This window comes from Toxoplasma gondii, chromosome III (genome assembly GCF_000006565.2).
Source record: "Toxoplasma gondii ME49 chromosome III, whole genome shotgun sequence".
Taxonomy (NCBI): Eukaryota; Apicomplexa; class Conoidasida; order Eucoccidiorida; family Sarcocystidae; genus Toxoplasma; species Toxoplasma gondii.
Genome location: NC_031470.1, coordinates 981493 through 999804, shown reverse-complemented (window position 1 = coordinate 999804; position 18312 = coordinate 981493). Strand labels below are relative to the sequence as shown.

The window sequence follows — 18312 nt, the reverse complement described above, 5'->3', positions numbered from 1 at the left end:
ACATTCTGAAGCCTAAATGGCAAGCAGTAGATTGTTTGTTGGAAAACACGGCGCCTGTGGTTATCAATGAAGTTTGCAACTGCAAATGGTTAGCATCGTTACGCCACCAGCTCCTGTACAGCCTATAGCCTCTCTCGTCTCTGAAGCGTTTTACGCCAATCTTACTACAACAGATAAAAAGGTTTTGCAAGACCAGAACAGATTTAATGATAACGCTATAACGGTAGGCAGGATCTTCTCTTCTACGAAGGCAATACAAGGTACATCAACTTCAGTGGATTGTGCCACACCTCTCCGTCGAACACTATACAAACACAGCGCTGAGCGTGCATGACGATGTGTGAAATATACCGTGAGACGGTACGTTTGTCACCGTAAAGACCTTGCAACAAAAAAAAGACCTTGCAACAGGATCGTGTTACTACAACGTTGTCCAACGAAACGAGACCACAGCAGTGGTACGCAGCCGAGCAGACAAAAAGAACTCCGAGACCGGGAATTGAACCCGGGTCTTCCGCGTGACAGGCGGAAATACTAGCCACTATACTATCTCGGACGATATATATCACTGCCTGCGTTACCCCTATTGCATCTTCTCATTCTGCCTAGATTAATTTTTAATGCGTATGGCGAAAAATGTCGCGGATCTGCTACATGCATGCTCTTCCGTGCCCTAACAGATCTAGAGGGGTTGTGTCTGGTATTGGTCCCCTAGGACCCCCGATGGCTAATGCCTGTCGAAGACAGCCGTTCTGTTTTCACTCCGGTTTCTCCAGTCGAAACTCCACTTCGTTAGCGTTCTGGTAGGTTGCACTACCGGAGTCGTTACGTGGATCTGCAAGCCCTAGCACAGAAGGAGAGAGGCGAGAATCTGGGGTTCCCACTGTCTTCAGAGGTCAATGATTGTGTTTCGTTATGTGAAAATGCCTAATGGTGGGACGGAAAGGTGGGTCTGCTTGATAGAAAAGGAGCCCTAGACACTGAGCTGGGGCCCTGGAAAGCGGCAACAGGCTACGACAAACTCGATTTTCTGAAGCTGGTTTTCCCTCATTGACATATCTTTTGTTTGTGTGAGATCGTCCGTTATGGGAGCTAGCTGGTCTGACTGCGTATTCCTTTACTGAGACTTCTGCCATTAGCGGCTGGCAGTGCACTTTTGGCCATTGATTAGGCGTTCATGGATTCTACAAAAAGTGACAGCAGGTCGCCTACACAGAGTAACGTGTTGGTTTCTCCATTTGAACTTCGCAAACTCCACAGACCACCCGTTTGCCTGGATAAGAATTTGGTGGGCTGTCCAGAGGAGCAGTGACCCTGTCGGTTCCAACGGCAAGTTGGCAAACCCCTCCTGACCTAATCACCAATGCCAAAAACTCATGAACGTCCTACAGCTAGCAAAGGCATCTTCGAATTCAACACAGTGCCGGCCTAATGAAAGTCGAGCGCTCTTTGTCCAGGCACGTTCTACAGTGGGAGTGTAATTTCAGAGTCGGGGACCCTATTAGATTGGGTGGGGCGACTTCGCTTCGTCCAACTCATGCGAGCAACAAAAACTGGAATGCATTTGACGCAAACTGCATTTCTAGAGCCCATTGATCCAGTGTAGCTCGAAGACTATTTTATTACGAATTTTTAGAAATACCTGGCAAAATGGCAGCCACTGACCCCAGCAGCCGTATGGGGAGCTCGACCACGAGCAGCGCTCTGAGACCAGTCGGATCGGCATCGCAAGTTGATCTGGACGCCGTTGGCCACAGCGAACGGATTTACAATCTTGTATCACTTGTCAACAGTTGTGATGAGAAATTGCTCGACTGCAGGTGAGAGTGCTTTTGAATGTTCGAAAGTTTCACGCAGGCTTGGACTCTAAGCAAGTGCGCCACGGCACAAACCAGAGAGAAAACAGGAGTGAGACCATCTGCTGGCCCTTTGGGTCATAGTGCCGACTGGAAGCTTCATTTTCAGCCGGAGGTAGCGCCTCTTGGAGCAGTTGGAATGCAGTGCCCACCGTTTTCACGGTCTCTACAGTCGTTTAATGTGGCGAACGCGTATTCCATTGAGTTGCTGCGGCAGTAGTTGCTCTGCTCTTGTGTAATGCGGTGTCCATCTAACTTACGAGCACACACCGCGTCAGCTAGTAGCTTGTGGCGTCTCAAAGACTTGTGAAGAACTGAACGAAGCACTTTTCCCGGTGCCCTGTAGCTGCGGTTGGCGTGATGTATCAGGGACCTCAAGCGACTGACTCGGTACAGCTTTTGCCTGCATGAGGAACCCGCGTGGTCTCAACTACAGCTTTACCAGTCTTGGGTCGTGCACATACTGCGGCTCCTAGGAAAGGAAATCGAGATCAGGAAAGACGATGACCCTGTGGCAGTCACAGAGGCTATTGGTACGTTCGACGAAACGAGTGCTGTACCATTTCATTCATGTGAGTACTTGTGTCCAATCGTCGCAGTTGACCTCAGTTTTGCAAAAAGCAGCGACATTACATAGTGGCTGAGAAGCGAAGCGGAAAGCTAGAGATGATTATATTTGATAGTATTTCCCCTGAGTGTCTTCCAGCCAGGGGCAAAAAGTGAATCTAGTTATTCGTGGTTCTGATACTTGTTGGTCCGTGCTCTTTTTTGCGTCGGAGGACTCACTGATTCCCACGTATCACAGAGCACAGGAGAGATAAGAACAGGATGGAGATATCTTTGATCTGGTTGCAAGTGAACAGATACTCTTCATTTCCTAGTGAACCGTTTGCGTGATCTGTCCGATCTTCATTGCTTTCTCTGTGTCGTTCTTTATGTTCCAGTTGATTCTCTTCAGGGGTTTCATTTTGGTGGCATCGAAGTGTCTGTCTCAAGTCTGAGAAAGGTACGATGTGCCAGGAAGTAAGCCACTCCTTGTTAGGTGAAATGCAACGCTGTTTACCCGCCCTGACTTCATTGTCACCAGATATGTTGCCGCCGGGTGTTCGTTTATGTATAGAACAATCTCATCTACGTGCCGAACGTGGTTTCGGATCACTGAGACTACCGAAGGGAGAATAGTAATTTCATGGATGCGACGCGTGGAAAAAAGTAACGCTGTTTTGCCCGTAACAGATTTAGAAATGGTCCGTGTATCATGTTTGGTTATGTCCACTCGGTCACTGCGGTGTTTGTTGGTTGCACTGCTAACTGTGCACCACTCTACGCAGGGCTGGGGTTACATCCCCTGCAAAGTGTTGCATGAGCTGCTGAAAGAGGTAGGCGACTGAGAACCACAACTTGTAGAAGATGAACGGTATTGTTCACCGAGCGTGCAAAAATAAATCCGATATTCCGTAAAATTCCTGACGAAGGGTGTGGGTGACAAGTTGTGGTTTTTCTGTGTAGGTGCCTTGACCGTGACAGTCCGGGAGAACTGTCATTCTCCTAACTTGGCTTCTAATGCAGGGAAAGTGACTTCCTGCGTTTGCTTGTGGATCAGCTTGTAACGGGTCGCGCCCTACAATTGCCTACCTATGACCCCTGCAACAGGAAATGCGGTGCAACACACTCTGTTGAGAGCATCGAAGATTTCGCCGAGTCCCACGAAGCCGATCTCGGCGCACATTCCGGTTTCTTCTCATCGGACAGCGAGGACGGAGAAATTGAAGCTCGACGAGCAGTAAGTGAAGTGATGTGTCGCGAAATTTTTAGCAACCCGCGGGGCAGAGGTGGTTGCACGCCGCTCCTAAACCGTTCCACTCGGACCGTGTTACAGCAAGGACACAAGTGACTAACGTTTTCGACGTTTGTCTTTCACGTGGAAATGCGCACCGTATGACTCGCAAAACCTTTGACAGGAGGACTTGAATGAACCCGAAGCAGCGCCTGCTGCTTCAGCCATCAACAAGATGTCCCGTACCTTTGTGCAAGATCAGTGGAAGGGAGAAGTCGAGGTATGTGCTACGTGGACATCGGTCTTTTTGAACTGTCTTAGTACACCCCAGCTTCATCACCGGCTTGCTTTTACAGTGGCGTTCGTGTTCTGAAAGGAGCATACGTCTACATGTAGAGCTTATCACGCAACAACAGCAGTTTGAGAAAAGATAAATCAGGCTACAAGTGCTCCAACTGCTCCTTGGTCTGCCTAATTCTTCATGTGAACAATTTGATCGGTCTACTAAAAATATTTTCACTTAGCTGCTACGTAGCTCAAGCGGATACGCCCTGTTTCTCACATCGGTACCATTGCAAAAGAAGAAAACCATAAAGAGAATGGCTGCAGGAGCTTGCTTAAGAAGGGCTTCCACACATGATCTTGAGACAGCAGTGTATTTAGCCCTATGAGGAAAAACTAAAGTCCACAGGCATGCAGCGCGTTGACTGGATGAGCCAACGAAAGATCCGTGGCTGCCTTCCCCCTGCGCGTTAGCGTGTGCATCTCAGACTTAAACATCATCAACGGAAGCTGTTGCTCAGGGGTCTCGGATCCTCTTCTCATTCATCAGAGAGTCGAGTTGGAGAAGGTGACAGCATGCTTTTGTCTGAGAATGATGAATGGCGGTTACATTTCCAGCAAACCCTGGAGTTCAAGAAAACCTTCGACGAGCAACTGCCAAGCCTCTGCCACGCCTTTAAGCAGCTACACGAAGAGCTGCAGGAGATGTTGACGAAAGTTGAGACGAGAGAAAAGTGGATTGAACAGAAGTTTTCACATATTGTGAGGAAAAAATAACCTGATTGACGGTTGGTGCAGTCCCAAAAAGTGACTTATTCTTTCATCTGATTGGTTTGATACTTCGTGGACACGCACACAACAGTTGAAAGTCAGTATTTCCTATCGCAGCTGACTGCTGTGGAAAATACGATCCTTCTTTTTGAAACAGAATACATCATAGGCATCTTCACTGGAGAACTGGTCCATCAATTTGAATTCTAGTCTTCATCTTTGCCCGATGCTTAGGAATCAACGGCATGAGGCAGTCTGCAGCGGTAGGTCCAACGTTTGTAAGGTCCCCTACTATAGAGGTAGGGTACCTTTTCCGTCTCCTTTGTCTCGAGCAGATTTCTGATCATGGGGAAGTTCATCAGGAGCTCGTAAATCAAACCAAACGGCGCCAGAAGCTTGTCGTTCAACTAGAGGACCTTCAGACAAAACAAGCTGTAGCACAGGAAGCATGCGACAGAAGTAGCAAGCTTCTGCAAGATAAATGCAACAGGGCAACCGACGCAAGACCAATTCAGGAGCTGACGAAAACGCTGACGACTTTGAGGGTGAGAAAGACTTAGAGATGATCGGAAAGTGTTGTCGCCGTGTACTTGACTAAGGACGCGGATAAAGTCAACCATGAATCGGATTATCACAACGAATAGATCGAACGGGGAGGTCGTCAACAAACGATTTGGCGCCATTTTCGATTGCTATTGAGGGGTACACCTTGTAACACAGATTCGCTGTGAGGCGTACTGCTACAAAGGCCCCCCCAAAATGTGAAAAATATTTCAGATGGAGAAGGAAATCACTGTCAACAGACAATCTCTTTTTCATGAGCGTGTCACTCGCGACAGAGCAACATATAGCTAACAGAATAAGGTAATATGACGCGCTACAGCTCGTGATGGCTTCCAAATCAATGCACTAAATGCTACCTAGGTCCTTCCACTCAAAGCGCACACAGCCCATAGGAAGCACTAAATGGCAACACACTCGAACCGACGTCCCGTTTGGTGACGAGAAAAATGAAACTGGCGGTACAGATGATGCGACCCCCGTGAACCATGTAAACACATCAGCGAATATTTTTTGCTTTCTGATTGATTAGAGCTAGTACTTAGTTCAAGTTGAAGTTTTCCATTCGTTAACTATACGCTCATGCGGGGGATATAAAGGCGCTCTTGTCAAGAGTCAGGACAAACCCATAACTCCGGGATTTCCTAGAAAAAGCGCATCGGTTCCACGCCGAAACTGATGAACCCTGTTGGACTGCTTCTTTCTGGTGTAACGAAAAAACAGACATGAGCTCATCCCGTGTTAGCACGTGGAGACTTTGGCTTCTTCGTCCGGTGTTGTCTACTGTCAGAAGGAAATCAAGCAGATGGAGCTTCGCAGTGGAGTGCTGCAGCACACCAGCTTCAGAGTGAGAAAACCATCCACCTCGCCAGTACAAATCCTTTGCTAGTCCAGGGTCGAAAGAATTACTCCATGGCTCTTCGTGTGTTTGTGGTCGAAGGTGATGCGTGGATGCAACTACTGTTCTAAGCCCATCTCCCTCGGTAGTCAACTACAAGAAGCTTTCGCTGTTCCAAGAAAGTGATACTGGCAGAGGGCATTCATTGTTCATATACTTTTCAAAGTGTTCTCGCACGATATGCTCCGCTTTGTCGCGCGTATCGATCAGGATAGCCTTCGAGACTACTGTCAGCAACGGCGGTAGGAGACAACCATGCCGCAGAACAACAAGGGATTAGTAGGCCAAGTCAGGACGTCTCTTTGTATCCTTATTCGTGAAGGACTGATTCACAGGAATCTTTCACTGATCGCTTCACTATCGTCGCTCCCAGTCCACCTGACGAGATCTGCCGTTAAACCAGTAATTTCCTGCAAGGATTTTCATCAAGAATTTCATCCGTTAGATGCCCACAGTAGTTAGTGCTACAACCGTCAACGTGGTCCTTTCAGGCACTGCAGTCGCACTTTATTACTGGCCGCTTGTCGCGTTCGATCTAGCTTCAAAATATGCGCATTCCACTCTGACCAACGGGCGGTGTGAAACTACAGTGTATCGGGGCGACGCACTCGCGTGCATCAAGTCGTCGTTCGCACAAGCGTACTCTACTATTCTCCGTGGAGGATCGATATGTTTCTCTCTGCTCGTAGCAGAAGGGACAAACAGAGAAACGGCATTAATCTTGGCAAGTGCAGGAGGGACAGATGGGAGGGTTTAGCAGTCTCGTGGTGATGCATGGGAGCAAGGTCATACTCTTAGAAAGCGCTGACAATGGCGGAAAGAAAGTTTCCCATGAACTGCGCGCATGCCGCAGTTAAACTTGTATTTTGAGCAGAATATTACTGTACAGCCTGCGCTAGAACTTGATCACGCAGCTCATCTCATGCCATGTTTGTTTGACACTTGTGCGGATATTCATTTACCATGCTTTCACTGCCTTTTAGCGGTTCATCCTGATGACTGAGAATCTATTTGCTTCACACCGACAAGCTGGCGTGTTTTGCATGGACGCACCATCCCATCAACATTTCTTCGTTGTACTGCAAACGATAGGTGGACCGCGAATACTGGTCGTCAACGATCAGCGACTTCATCGAAATCCGTAACTCGCGTAGGAGTGAAAGAAATCCGAAGTTCTCAAAGCCACCACTGCGTCGTCCCTGACAGTCCACATAATGGTTAACCAAACGGCGGGATATGTGCTCGATGCATCTTGGAAGCCTCTGCGCAGAGTTTTTGTTTCACGCGTACAATCTCGTACCGGTATGTAGCAAATGTTTGGATCACGCTTGAGCCTTCTTCTTACGCATAGGTGAAGTGTTTCAACCGCACCGACTTCGAACAGAAGGTTCAGAGCACAAGAACAATATACTGCTCTGATATACAGAGGAACACGTCTTCACCTGTCTTTCTTTAGTAGCGTGTGGAACAACTGTGTTCGCAAAAAAACGGCGGACGACGGAAGTCCGTGTATGCGTAGGGTTCACGCCGCAGGCAATGCCTGACAATGGTGGCTACATGAATATGTAGCGGTCGCTTTACCGGCGCGCTTCCTTTTGTTCTACAGCGTGGTGATAGTGCCAGTTTCGCGGTTTGGATTTAGCCATAGTTTGCTTGTTCAATACTTACGGCGATCCCGCAGACCATGAGTGCAGCTTCCGTCTGGCCTCTGCGGAAAGCGATACCAGCCACAGGTCAAACGGAAAAAATGGGGTTTAAGAAGGAACTTCGAAGTTCTAATTTAAGAAAAAGAGAGCACTAGAGTAAAGAACTGCACTGCGATGTTCTCGTATTACGAGAACAAACCTTGGCCTTTGTGAAAGTTGTATCGAAGAATCGACTTCGCCCACAATGAACGCCAGCCTTCCTCTCTTTACGGCACCGACCCCCATAGTTTATGAAAGACTCCATTGACCCCCTTCAGCCATTCCGGCTTGTTACGATGAGTCCTTGATTCAGATGACCTGAACACCCAAACGTCTAATGACGGCTCCCATAACGTAATAGACCGCACGCTCAAGCGCATAAAATGGAACTGGTTTTCCTGTTATTTCTAGGAAGTGTGGCAGGTGGAACATTCCATCTCAGTGCAAAAACGTGAGAAAGGCGTTTCAGACGCGCATGGGTTCCAGTGCCAATTCATTGCTCGACTTTGCAAAAATTATGGAAGATACACTTTTGAGGTGCTTCCGACGCAGTCTTCTGCCTTGAAATTAGAAAGCGGGAAATCATCTTGAAGACGGCCCGACGCCGTATTCAGCTCACAGAACATAAAAATAGACACGCGTTCAGCAGAAAGTGACAAAGAAGCAAAATCGGAAATACTTCGACTGTCCCCACGGCGGATCATTTGTGCCCGGCTGGATGGGTCGAAACAGCCGACCGCACAAAAAAAGACACAGGAGACAGCGGCAGAGTTCGATTGCCATCTACATTATGCTGCCTGCACACTGCCCCAAGAGCGGGTCCGCACGTTCCCTCGGCCATTGGACAGGAGGTCGGAACTCCCAGAATCCATTGCAACTACGACTTCCCCGTGAATGCGGAAAACAACTTGTCCTGGTTCAACATAATCAGCGTCCTGTCTTGCTTTTTCTTCGACACCAGCTGGGAATGGTAGTACACACACCGATGTACACACGAAGATTCGCCTACAAAGCGTATTTATCTTGAGTGCCAGTTAGATTCTTGCGTAATGACAGACAACCACGGTGACAGTCTTTGCAGACTTCACCGGGTCCCACCTTTATTCACCCACCTACCACAAGCAGCTCCAGCTACTGGTTTATTCCCAAGCCTCTCCCAGAGAACGGCCTCACGAAACGACTGCCACAGTTCCTTGGTACGAGGCTGCCTGCTTTAGGTGTCTCCACCTCGAAATGCCTTTCGTCAAGATGATCAGCTTCTCCCCTGGGGTCCATTCCATGCCCAACTCCTCCGGATGTCTCCCCATCCTACCCTACAGCCACCGCTAGTGTATGCCCACCTTTTCCGTTGGTGCAATTCTCTCTGTAATGACACGACGCTGCATCCGCTGCGAACGCCGACAGCGGCTCGCTCCACACAACGCATACTACATGGTTCACCTCGTATGCGAGTCGCCCGACACACTGTGGCTGGAGAAGCTTCTTGTATTCGAGCACTTGCACTGAGGCGTTTCACATTCCCTTCCCCGACGTTCCCAGCTACACGTTATGTCTCACGGTCTCCAGCTCCGCGTCCCGTTTCTTAGCACATGCGTCGCCCTTTCCATCTCTAGCCTGAGTCTGAAGCGCGAGCTCCGGGTGGCTGCGGGAGTCGTCCCCCACGGGGATCGGCATGCCATACTTGGCAATTCGTTCGTCTAGGAACGACAAAAGGCGGTCCAGTTCCACAATGTTGCACGTTTCGAAATCGAGTTCGTTCTCTTCGTACAGTCTTTCTTCGTCATGCGTTGTTTCCCCCTCTTGCCCCCGCCCCGTCCCACCTTCATTCTTTCCCGGCTCCACCTCATTCAGTCTCCCCGTCTCGCTCCCCTGCCCCGTTCTCTGCCTTTGACTCCACAGGCGTCTCTCCGCTCGCTGGAGACAGTGGAAGCAGAAGCACGGCATTTGCCTGCAGCAGAGAAACTGAGTTATTTCTTCCGGGTCGACGAGAGTGACCTGCGTTGAAGAAACGGCTCCGCACGCACCGCCTGGACCGCTCTCTCCTTCCGCTTCCTGGGGAGGCACACACCCATGCATTTCAAGCCCTCCAGCTTGTTCTTCCCCTTGCATGCCTACTCGCGGTTCTGCGTCCTTCAGAAGCGGAAAACGAGAGAGGAACGAAGCCTCCTCCGCCAGCACGCTGCGCACCAGCGCATCTGCAGCTGAATACTCCGAAGCAGCTGCACAGTGCTGAAGCGCGTACAGTCGCTCTCCCCTCTCCTGAAGAGCCTGCTCCAACTTGGCCGCCAGAGTCGCCTTGTCTCGCTCCTCCTGCCCTTCGCCTCTCGATGACAAGGAAGCAAGCGACAAGGACACAGAAGAGACAGGAGAAGAAGCAGAAGCTGACGCAGAGGGAGAACCCGATACGTAGAAAGGTGGCTGAGAGGGTGGCTTGAAACGGAGACTGGGAGGAAGAACAACCGGTTGCGACCCATTGATGGTCCACCGAATGAGATACCCTGGATGCTTCTTCCGCGCCTCTCTCGGTTTTCGGCTCGTAAGCTTCTCCAAGAACGGATGAGACACAGGCGGACGACTAGAAGGCTGCGTAGCAGGAGACGAAGGGGAAACCGGCACCTCTGGCACCGGGAGAGAGATCGGAGACGCCGCGTTCTCAGCTGTATACGATGGCACGGACGAGGAGAGCTGAAAGCCGACCATTTCCCTCGCACTTTGATTCGATGGAGGGTATCCCCTGTCACCCTCAAAAGAAGTCCCATGGCTCTCGACGCTGTCCGTCGCAGCGCTGGCCCGGCCGGAAACCAGAGAACACGAGAGAGACGATGACTCATCAGTCGGTGCGGTTCGTGGCGTGCTGGTGCAAGAGGACAGCTCCTCCTCAGAGCGAGAAAGGGCATGAAGAGGGGAGAGAGGGGAACCCCCACACCCCGCCTTGTTCTCTCGCTGTTTATCGAACTCTAAGTACGAAAACCACGGCGAATGGCTTCTCTCCCCTTGCTTCCATGTCTTTCTCCCGACGCGTTCGGCGCGGCTTTCTTCCCGCCGCTCCTCCGCGTCTGCCGTCCCCTTTGCCTCGTCTCCCACGATGGGATAGTCCCAGTCGTCTCCCGCGGAAGACCGGTTGAGACGAAGCAGTTCGGCTGAGATGTAGCACCCGAACGCCGGGACGTGAAGTTCCTCTGTCGGTACACTCAAGGCACCTTGCAGTGCCAAGAGGGCGGACTGGTGCGTCACGAAGATTTGCAGCAGCGGAGGTTCGGTGCCGCTCGCCTGCTCGCTCCGGTCCTCAAACTCCTCCGCGGCGCCCTTTGCTACGTCTGTTTCCTGTTCGTGTTCTCCCCCACTCTGTCGCCGAGTCTCGCACTCTGGGGCTGGCCATTCTTTCTCCCTGTGCGTTTTATCTGCCGAAGGAAACGGGGTGGAACGAGACGCCCGCGCCGGCTTTCTTCCAGGAGTCTGCTGGGTCGCGTGACAGCTTTGTTCACGTTCGAGACACCAGTCAGCCATTCGTTCGAGGCGACTTGCGAGCTCAAGGAGCGAAGTTCCCCCCGCGCGCCAGCCCACTTCTTCTTCCTCGCCGAACTGGAGACGCGTGATCACGTCTGCTCCCAAGAAAATCGCCTGCAGCAGAGAGACTGGCGCGTCCGGCGCTTCTTCCTTTTGTTCCTTCTCGGCGTCCACCTCTTGCGTAGTCAGCTGCCTGCTCGCCTCTGCTCTTCTCTCGAGGCTGGCGCCCGGCGCACTCGGGTCCTGTTCGCTGCTTCTCCCGCATGCGGTGTCTCCGTTGCGCCTCTCCTCGCTCCCTTCCAGCCCCCACTGCTTTGTCTCCCTGCCCTCGGCAAGTCCAGCGCTCCGCGCCGCCTCGGGCGCGAGGGGTCTCGCGGCCTGAGACGGCGAAGAGGACCGCTGCCGGGAGAGCGGCGGAGACATGGAGACTGCATGAGCCTCGTCGAACGGCGAAAAAAGCGCAGAAGACTGACGTGAGAGGTCCCCGAAAAAAGTGGCAAACGACGCAGTCGTCGGCGCGTCTGCCGTTGCTGGTCTGGACTGAATCACACCGTTGCTCAGAGGCGGCGGAGGCACGCCGTGGAAGAGGTACGTGCTGTACGAAGAAACGAATTTCTTCATCACCTTCAAGCCCGCCTTCTCCTCCCAACCCGTCAACTGTCGCAGCAAATCGGACTCTGCACGCAGCTGCGAAGCACAGAGACAGAAAGAAACGAAGGGAACAAAAAGATCTCTCTGAGAAAATGTTCAATTCTTTTGATCAGGACGCATTCGAGAGCGTGTGCGCTGAGCACTTGCTGTCGGTTCTCTAGGCAAAGTAAAATTACTTCAATATCGATTGAACGGTACATCAGATACGTCGTGCCCCTCCCTTCTCTCTCTGAGGTGCGTTCGTTCTTCCGTGGCATGTGTGTAGCGCCTGGAAAACGACAGATCCTCTTCTCAAACGTGCACGCAGACTTCGGCAGATGCGCCGCTCGGCGCCGAAGAGAGCCAAGCGTCTCCGCCGCCTCTGAGATCAGTTCTGCGGAAAACCCACATGCTTTGTCTCAAGTGCGACTGTTTTGTCTCAAGATTTCCCTCGAGGGCACCCTTTACCAAAGACGCTGCTCAACGAAGTTTCGGTTTTTTCTCATCTTACCTGGAGGCAAGCTCTCTGGTAGCAGACAGACTCCGCTAGACACCGCTGCTTGAGAAACTTCACAATTTGGCTTTTCGCCTTAAGCGCCGAGGCAAGTGGAGACCCCGAGGGGGCGACGTGGAGGCAGACGCCTCTTGTTCGACCCCATGCCTCAAAAGGGCCTGGAAACCCTCCCCTCAGAGGCCCCGCCGCGTTCTCTTCTTTCGCATGGGGCCATCGACCGCCGCCCTTCATCTCCTCCCTCCCGGCGGATTGCCTCTCTCCCCCAAGGTCCCCTTTCTTGCCGTTGACTTCTGTCTTCGCCCTGTCTCCGCCTCGAGTCTCCCGCGCGCTTCGAGGCGCTACGAAGAGACGCGCGGAAGCCTGCTCAGTGCAGGAGTCGAAAGGCTTGCATACAGTGCCACTCTGGGGAGAGGCAGGTCGACCCCCGACCGCTTCCAGAGAGCCGCAAGGACGCCGGATCTCGCGAAAGGCACCTGGTCCGTGGAGGAGACCCGCGAGGACGCCCTCGGCGGTCTGCTGACAACGCAGCGACTCTGTGCTGCATAGGAACAACGACGAGCAGCGGTCGAGAATGAATCCTTGGAAATCCGAATTTGTGGGCAGCTCCGGAGCTGCTGTGGAAGACCACACACCCTGGGGAGACGTCGAAAAAGCAGGAGGGTGTCCACAACCAGCCAGGGGGGCGCCAGGGCAGCCCGCTCCTGAGATGCTGCCGGCAGCGCTACAGCTTGAGTTGCCAGAGCGGGAAGAGACAGAAGAAGACACAGACGGAGAAAAGACAGAAGGACAAACGTGGAGACAGGCGGCCGCGCACGGGTCCACATGAGTTGAAGTAGAGGAATCGTGGGACGGGTTGCAGGACTGCGGGAGAGAAGAGCGACACTGAGGACAGGAAGCCGCGCGACCGGGCGCTGTCAAAGAAGAGGCAAGTGCATCAGAGGCCCGCGAGCGAGGAGACAAGCAAGAGGAGGCGCTGACGCCGCAGGATTCGGAGGCATCGGTCGGCTGGAGAAGCGTCTGGTCCTTGTGCGTCTCCGCGTACGCACTGTGCTCTTGCATCGGGGATTCTCCGCGATCCAAAGGTCTCCCCATGCTTCGAGTGCCGCCCTCTCTGCATGCGCTGTCGGCCCCGCGAAAAGGGGCCCCTTGAATTTGGAGAGGTTGACTACGGCCACCGCCTTCGCGAGCTTCTTCGCCCCCCTCGAGCGTTTCCAAACACTCGCGCAAGAAGGCATTCCTCAAGATTATTCGCTGCTTCCGCCGCAGAGCGCAGCCGATGCACGCAGCTTGTTGCCAGCCCGCCGCGGTGAGCAGGCCGGGGGCGCAATTGAAGGGGCAGGCGGCCCCCTGCGGGGCAGAAGGAGAGCGACCCGGTGTGAGGAGGACGCTCCTCGCCGGCGACACCTCCGCCACGCCCGGAGTCTGCAGAAGAACCTCGGGACGGCATGGAAGGGTCGAGGCGAGAGGAAGGGTGGCGACAGAAGGGGACGCCTTGCAGGGCAGTGCGGGCATGGGCGTTCCTGCTTTCGAGGCGGCAGGCAGCACCGCATCCGAGGAAAGTGTCTTCTCAAAGCCGTACGTCGGAGTGAATGCAGGCCTCCCTTTCGGGCCCCGAGCAGCCTTGGGAGAGACCGCACGCCAGGTCTGCGGTGATGCACCGGCGACGACTGCGAGAGCCGCCTCCGCTCCAGAGGAACACGACCGCGAGCGAGACGAGATCGGTGTAGACGAGGACGATGACGCCGTGGAAGTAGGGTCTGGAGACTGTGGAGACAGCGGCGTGGGGGGAAAAGCCAGGAAGGACAAGGATGTTCTCACTTGCTGCGCGCGATTCGCGGGATGACCTCCACAGGGGCCCATGGGCACCACGCCGAACCAGCACCCGGAGGGCGCTTTGTTTGCGCTTACGCTGTGATCCTTGATCACCCTCGAATTCGCTCGCTCTTTGGAGGTTTCGACCTGAGCAGCAATGCTGTGGGCCGCCCCAGCGCCCTTCTTCTCTTCTGTCTCCTCCGGGCAACACGGCATCTCCGGCGCGAGGCCCGCTGGCGCGTCGGCGTCTATCTCCGCTCCAGGAGGCGACGACCGCGCCGGAGAGTGTTCGCGAGGCACGTGCCCCAAGAGGCCGCGCTGGGCGCCATTTACTACAGACGAAGTGACTCTGTTCCCTCCTACAGCTTCCACGAAGGAGTTCATCGAAAATGCACCACAGCCAGAACCGGCAATGGAAGGGGGGCGCCAGACCGTAGGCCCGCGTGAATCTGAAGGCCTTGCTGTACTGAGGGCCGTCCCATGTTCACCTGCCTCCCGCCTGCATGCATGCGCCTGCGACACATGCACGACCGAAGGGTCCACACTCCCGCCTTTTGGAATGTGCTCTTCTGCACCGTTTGCAGCCTCTTGGCGTTCCTCAATGCCATAAGGAAGGCCAGAAGACGTGCCCTCTCCTTGTCTGGGAACACTTTTCGTGTCCGGAGTCTCTTTGAAAGAGCCCCCATCAGACGCCAGCGAAACGCTGCGGCTCTCCGACTTCCATCCTGCTTCGTTCCGCGATTCGCGGGGCCTCTTTGGAGTCCCTGTTGGATGCTGGACAAGGCCGTTTTGGGATGATTTTTCTCCAGTCTTCCCTGCCTCCGGAACTATCGCCTGTGGCTCCGCGGCGGCGACAACTGGGACTCCAGGGTAGCCGGGTTTCTGGGGCTTTGCCCCGGAGTTGTCCCCAGCAGCTGCTCGATTTCTGTCTGCCTCCGAGGGAGACCTGCCTATGTCTCCTGGGGGAAAGCGGCTAGACTCCGTGCCAGTGGCCGAGATTGAGAAATTCTCTTTCGGAGTCCGTGCACCGTGTCGCATGAAGAGACAGGCTCCGACCAGGTCTGCCTTGTAGCGCCCTGCAACGCGGACGCTGAACAGTTCCTTCCGCAACATGTCGGCCGCATGCGCACTCAACGGCATGTTTTCTGTGGGTTCCAAGCCCTCCTCGTTTTTCTTCTGGGCAAGCGATGCGAGCGGGGCGCCTCCACCTGGCGCGAGAGAATGTGGCAGAAACGTCACCTCAGCAAGGGCTCGACAGGAAACAGAGGACGCGCCCGACAGAGGAGACTCGCGGGAGACAGAGTGGGCGGACACCGCCGACATGGCCAGAGGAGACGCGGGACTCTCTCCACACGGGGCGAGAAGACGCGGATTTGCAGCCATTGCCTCTAGAGAGTTTGGGACAAGGTCTAGGGAAAGAAGACACGGTGAAGAAATCGAAGGGGGCACCACATACACGGCGCGAACAAGGATGCCTTTTCACCTCCCTTCCCCACCTGAGGCAACGATCGAAGAGAGAACAGAGACAGGATATTGCTCTCGCCCAACCCGACGACAGCCAGCTCCGAAAGAATCAACCGCGTGTTCAGTGAAGTCCTTGAATCTCCCGATGCTCCACGCTTCTCGGCTCAAGATTCCCTTCACGCAGACAGAAGAGCCTTGAGTCCTAGCTTCCCAGGGCGACGCTAGAAAGCAAAGTGCTTCTGAGGAACGCTGAAATCCCGAGACTCTGCTGTTCAAGGCCACGCGGCTCCACACGGGCTGGGCTGTCGCAAAAGCCTGTGCACGGTACGTATGCATACATGCGTAAACTGTGTTCCTACACAACACTCTATCTCACGAATCAACAGACACTCAAGTTTTGGTGAACAGTGGAGCAGCTCGAAAAGTGACGATGGACGGGCGCATAGAGACAGGAAAGCGCCCACTAACTGCTCAAGCGTCGCCAGTTGGAACCACAGACACAATTTCCACTCTCCCCATGCAAGATGAGTCAGACGAAATCAGAGACTTGGCGTGAAACGAAAGATATCAGACCGAGATCATGAGTGTAAGGCGCGAAGAGAAAGAATAGGGCGACTCTCACGAGGATAGCCTTGCCAGCCTCGCATGCACCTCAGCACACCGTCTTCGTGAGGCATGGACAACTGCCAAAGGGGAAGAGCGGCTCGCCAGCATACGTCCGTGCGCCGATCGCTTGCGGGCAGGAGACATTACAGCGCGAGGGTAAAAAAAGCAAAGCAGAAAGATGCCCTAGCTTAACTGAGCATGCATGACAATCGAGGCGACAAACACGCACCCGCGAAGTCGAGGTCGTCAAGGCAGTACTGCGTCAGATGTTTTATATCTGCTATTTCACAACTCCTAAGCGAGAAGCACGCCTTCTACCGCGAAAGTAGGGACAGAAGCGAAAGACGCAAAGAAGTCCGGAGTATGGACAGGGCGGAGAGAACCGAAGGGAAGGTACTCACACGCACTGGAAGAACAACACAAAAAGCTGGGGGTTCTTACGGGACACAGTCACATCGCAAAAAGCTGGTTTTTGTCACTACGGTGTGCTCTGGAAGTCACGCAAAAAGTTCATACACCACCTACAACGCGATTGACTACAAGGCGAACCGAAGACTCTAGCGCGAATCCGAACATGGCAACACCGGAGGAGACCCTACAACGAAAGTACGCACACCGAAGAGGTCGGAAGAGGCGCACCACGATGAACGTGTGTCCTGCAACGAAGTCACGTCACCACAGTCCGAGAATTTCTGGTGCACAGGCAAGAGGGCAAGAGGGGAAGAGCGCCGCCTGATAACGAGTGGAGAGGCACGCGAGAGACGCTGCTGCTGCCCGGGCAGCGAGCACATGAAACAGCGTTGTAAACGACGAAGGTCAGCCATAGTGGACGGACACAGAAGGACCACCAAGAGACAACGTAACAATTCCACACAAACACGGAGAGGGCAGCCAGTCACAGCAATGCGGCCGCCGAAAGGTTGCCGAGACGGTTCTCAATGGATCATCCGACAGCAGTGCCGGAAAGAACTTGGAGGAAATGGCAGTATCGCAAGTCATCCCAACAGAGCAGACGAAAACAGGGTTACATAACAGCAAACCAGTGGAGGCTACAAGTCCCTCTCTCTTGCGCTGCGAAAGCGCTGGTGCTGAAGCGAATGAAATTGAACAACAGCGGGGATTTTTGGACGGACAACTGACGGTAATCGCAAACTGGGACGCTCCTGCGAACGACAGTCCTGCGAGAGAAAAGACCGTCGATTCCGAGCTCCTGTGTGGGATATTTTGAGCCACGCATCGGGAAAAGAATCCGTCGTAGCAGGAAACGCAGCGTTTACAGAGAACTATTTAAGCACAGAAGCCGCAAATCCGCAGCGCAAAGTGGGTCCACGAAACATAGTGGCAGACGGAACGGGTAACCCAGAGAAAGAAACCCTTCGAAGAGAGCAGTTCATACGACCGCTGTCCCGCTGCGTAACTAAGGATAGCAGACAGGGAAATAAACGGCGATGGTTGCCACAATCCCGTTGCTATCTGCAACACAACATGACAGCGAAGCCGGGAATGGGGAATCACGGAACGGATATGTTCGGATGTTACCGGCGAGAACCTGCAACTTTTCCCTGTTGCAAGAGCACTTGCCCCCTCAAGCTCGCAGCTGCAGCTGCGCGACCGGATACAGGATATTTATTCGGCCGCTCGTGTTCAGAGGGGGCCGCTCGGAATGGCTCCCTCTTCAGCCTCGCTTGCACTAAGCACAGCATTGCGCCACCCGAAAAAGCACGAAAAGCGCCTCACAGTAAAGCAGTCGAGCAAGCATACTCAAGACACAACGAATCCTTCAATGGAACGCAAGAAAACAAGCGGGCGGCCATCGAACAGAACAAGGCTTTTTGATGCGCTCGTGTCCACATGTGCGCTGGGGGGAGGGCGTAGCTGCCAGGCAACAACGTCCATGATCTTGGTGATGATTAGGTAATAGACATCCGTCTCAAGTAAACCACTCTCAA

General features: G+C 53.5%; 2 protein-coding genes and 1 non-coding gene across 3 annotated transcripts; 1 reads left to right on the top strand and 2 right to left on the bottom strand.

Moving 5' to 3' along the window:
• Positions 1–484: 484 nt before the first annotated feature.
• Positions 485–556, bottom strand: TGME49_253505. The gene has a single exon. It is a non-coding gene; the product is annotated as a tRNA-Asp (tRNA).
• A 1094-nt stretch (positions 557–1650) lies between these two features.
• On the top strand, positions 1651–6136 carry TGME49_253500 (hypothetical protein; the record flags this gene model as incomplete). The annotated part of the gene is made up of 9 exons (XM_018781012.1): positions 1651–1820; positions 2226–2389; positions 2801–2862; positions 3188–3235; positions 3460–3639; positions 3818–3913; positions 4534–4677; positions 5022–5231; positions 6038–6136. The coding sequence occupies 9 exons, from the start codon at positions 1651–1653 to the stop codon at positions 6134–6136; spliced, it is 1173 nt and encodes a 390-aa protein (XP_018638179.1).
• Positions 6137–7305: 1169 nt separating this feature from the next.
• TGME49_253490 (hypothetical protein) lies at positions 7306–17872 on the bottom strand. Its single transcript, XM_018781011.1, has 3 exons — positions 12479–17872; positions 7814–12024; positions 7306–7344 (listed from the first exon to the last, which is right to left on the bottom strand). Exons 1-2 carry the CDS (start codon positions 15674–15676, stop codon positions 9370–9372), a joined length of 5853 nt encoding a protein of 1950 aa, XP_018638180.1. The 5' UTR covers positions 15677–17872; the 3' UTR covers positions 7306–7344; positions 7814–9369.
• Between the last annotated feature and the right edge of the window lie 440 nt (positions 17873–18312).